The 3873-nt window shown below is 39.5% G+C and overlaps 1 protein-coding gene across 1 annotated transcript in view; it reads right to left on the bottom strand.

Moving 5' to 3' along the window:
- ATL2 (atlastin GTPase 2) overlaps positions 1-3108 on the bottom strand; it is a 23217-nt gene extending 20109 nt beyond the window's left edge. The window contains exons 1-2 of the mRNA XM_009701804.1: positions 3084-3108; positions 1226-1506 (exon numbers count right to left, since the gene is read on the bottom strand). Coding sequence (XP_009700106.1) covers positions 1226-1506; positions 3084-3108 — 306 coding nt within the window. The remainder of the gene's footprint in view (positions 1-1225; positions 1507-3083) is intronic.
- Positions 3109-3873: the final 765 nt, after the last annotated feature.

The following is a 3873-nucleotide window of genomic DNA, read 5'->3' as shown; positions in this document are numbered from 1 at the left end:
GCGGCGCTTTTGGTTGTTTTGTTTTTAATATAAACAGGACACTAGAGAGGGTTTACATACAGACACAAAAGGAATAAATGAAACATTTATTCCTCCCTAGGTTAAAAGAATCTTAAGAAGTTGGGAGCATCAGCTTGCTACTCTCTATTCCTCCTACTATATCCTCAGTGTCTCTCTCACAGTCCTCTTGGCAAATCAGCGAGAGGAATTCAATAGCAGGCACTACCGGGAGCGAGAGAAAGAAGTCTTCATCTGTCAACTATCAGCAGCTTCTTTGCAATATTCCCATATTTCCTGTAACTGCAGGGTTCATCTTGATTTCTCCTCAAGCCAGCTAGCACAAAGGTAAAATAGATGCTAGTCGTGGTTAGTCTCTGCTACTGTGAATCCCAACCCTGAAGAACAGTGACCAAAAAGGAATTAGTTCTGGGGCTTTTTGGGAGTTTTTGTTTTCTTTTGGGTTTAGGTTTTTTGTTTGTTTGTTTTTAACAGCTTCAAAAAGCAACAAAACACTGACTTGTCAATATTCACTATGCAGATTAAAAGATGCACACCACAACCTGTGACAGGCAGATGTGTATGTTCACAGGAGACCCCATCCCACCTACTCCATATCAGCCAAGAGTTCAAAGTATAGTAGACACAAGACAACACCAGCCAAAAGCTACAAACTAAGAAACGAAATTAAATTTTGGATCAGGCATTCAATCACCAATGACGTAAAATGATTTTAAAAGTTCCTGGATTATGTTCAGAGACATATTCCAAGTAGCAAACAGGAGACTTTCTCCCTTTTGCCATACCTCAGATTTAGGCAGATTTAGTCCTCCAATAGCTACCTGATAAGACTCTCCTTTTTGCAATAATGGGTAAGCTAGGGCTACAATATGATTTCAGGAGATCAAGTCAAAGCAAGATTCCTCCAAGCCACCACTTAGACAAGCCATTCCCCAAAGCCCAACTAGAAGGCCACCACACTCCCTCATTCAAGTTCTTCTCATGCTCGCTTACATCAGGACACCTTGATAACTGCAGGGAAATTTACATTGCAAAACTGTCACTTAAATACACTTCTTCATAGAGTACAAACAGAATAGCTGGCTTCCCCACCCCCCAATAAGAAAAATTTGACCTACTATATCTGTGCTTAAATCAACAAATACAAAGATAAATGACTAAAATACCAAACTACTTTTCTCCTGCAGGGAAAATCCAAATTACTCACCCTGTTATACATGTATCTAAGCATGAAGTCCAGCAGAAAAGATTTTCCTTTGCGGAAAGCTCCTGCTACAGACACAACTACTATGTTAAGATCTTTGATGTGCTCCTGAAGCAAGATTTTTTCCAATGCTTCTTCATCTAATTCAAAGTTATGGTCATCTTCATGAGCAAGAACAATCTGTATTGGGCGCGGCTTATCCAAATCCACCTCATCATCTGAATCTGGCAGGGCATCTGAGTCAGGTAGAGCATCCTCCTCTTCTTCTTCCTCATAATGCTTACCTGCAAATTGACAGGTTACAATACATCAGTAAATCAGAGCTTAGGGCACTAGACATTTCTTTGAAGTGAAGCCTTGAGCTGGGCTTTCATTTCCAGCAGCAAGAGTGATGTTCTTGGGAAGGTACATGTGCAGACAATGAGATCAACAGCAGTTCCCTGTCTGTTTTCATCACCTTTGAGTATACTCTACATTTCAAATCTTCAGTATTCTCCATGTTTTAAGAAATTGCAAAAGAAAACTGGTTTTCAGCATCAAAACCCCTTTTAAGGGCTTCTTAAGTATAACTTTCATTGAAAAATCAAGGGCTTTTTATTTGGAAAAAAATTAGTTTAAGATAAGCTCCAAATAGAAACAAAAAAGGCCATTTTTTGATCACCACCTTCTTATACTATTGTAAGAAAAATAAAAAAAAAAATAATCAATGTTTTCTGTCAGTTTTGCTTATCAACATGTACAACCAAGACCAGGGATCTAGTATCTAACCCTAGGATTACATACATCAGCAGATGACTGAATTGCTCTAATTCCAACACATTACACTTCTTTCAGTCGTCAATACAGCACAGACTTCAGAGTGCCTATTCACTTCTTGCAAGAGGATAAAGTCCTGAGAATGTGCAAGGTCTAACACTTCTGAGCTAAGAAAAACAAAAAACATTGAAGTCGTTTCTGGCTTTGTACTCTTCCTATGACATATTATTAAGCAACATTTAACAACAGTAAGTACCATCTCATTCAAAAAGAGTTAAGAGAATATTTTACACACAGTTTAAGAATCAATACCCTTTCAGGATCAACCAGGAGCTGAGGGAACTATAACTCAGATGAGATTTAAGTCACTAATGAATGATAAATTAAGGTAACACAGCCTTCAGACATATAGCACAATAGTACCAATATCCTATTTTCCTGACTGCCAGAATTCAGGAGCTACTGGGTTAGAGGCCTAAAAGAAAATCAAACAACCTGACCTGTCCAAGAGGAAGTCTCCTCTCTTGTTCGAGTACCGTAACATTGAAGTCTGTCCCACAGCAGAAACAAATTCTACCACTGACTCAATTCCACTTTTCCTGTCAAGCATCTGGAAGCTGGTTTGGGCTTACAGAATTGCCTCCAACTCCAGATTTACATTTTGCCATATTCTATCAGAACCCCATGTAAACAAACCTGAATGAGACAACTTCCTAACTGTTACTTATCTGGGAACATCACTTTATGAATTTAAGTACATTGGACTGCTACTCATGCTTACACTTCCAAGCATTGCTCTAACGAAGACAAAGCAGCAGCCATCTCCAGTTACTTGATGCATTGCGTGCAGTTATGTTACCTGGCCCCCACGCTTCCTGTGGAAACAGCCCAGGAGCAGTGTTCTCTTGCAGGCTGTGTCATGAGGCACCACAGAACACACCACAATTTAGTTCATTCATGGCAGAGACCCTGCCAATACCCACAGGACCTGCCAAGTCATTCCTGCCAGACTTTGCATCCTAGACACCACTCTCAGAAAAAGACTTATCAACAGTGCTCCAATGCACTCTGTTTTGTGGATGTAATGAGACATCTGAGTTATTACCATGAACTTGAAAAACTGTTAACATGGTGACCCTGGAGTTTTTCCAGCAGCTGTCTCTTTAGCCGGTTCTGACATTTTACTTCACTGCACATCAGAGAGCACACTTCCATCTCCAAGCATTGAATCTGTGCTGCCTCAAAGGCCAGTGGCACTAAATCTTAAAAAAAAAAAATTGTTTGAATACATTAAGCTAGTGCAGTACTTGGTTTGAACAGGAAGTAAACTTGAATGGTTAAATCTTAAGCAGCTAGAACTAAACTCCAATGTTATCCAAGTGGGTGTGCAAAATAGCCCCTAGCATCACCCTAACTCAAACTGGTTGGCAAAGCAGGCCAAAAAATTCAGTCATACCAGCAGGTCTGACAACTGGAAGGAGTGATTTTAAAAAGAAAAGCTGTCAACAGGACATCAAACTATACAAACTACATTGACACAATATTTGTCACCACTTCAGAAGAAAAACTCTCACCTTTGGCCTAAAGCTTTTGTATTCCCAGAAATTAAACAAGCCCTCTTTTTTGAAAGAGTTTACAGTACAGGTTTTGCCCCATATAGGTAGCATCCTTTGTAGGCCAGAAAACTTGGGAGTATAGCCTAGGTGAGGTATGAAGATTTTGACAGTCAGAAAGCAAGCCTTCAGCGTCACAGCCTAGAAACATAAATGGAATAATTCTATTGATAAAAGCATTACAATTAGATAGCTCCATTCACACAATATATCGAAGCCTCTGCTCCTATATATTACCCAGGCAACAAGTTTAACTTGATTACTTAAAACAGCCTTATATTC

This window comes from Cariama cristata, unplaced genomic scaffold (genome assembly GCF_000690535.1).
Source record: "Cariama cristata isolate BGI_N322 unplaced genomic scaffold, ASM69053v1 scaffold14060, whole genome shotgun sequence".
Lineage (NCBI taxonomy): Eukaryota > Metazoa > Chordata > Aves > Cariamiformes > Cariamidae > Cariama > Cariama cristata.
This window is presented reverse-complemented; position numbering and strand designations above follow the sequence as displayed.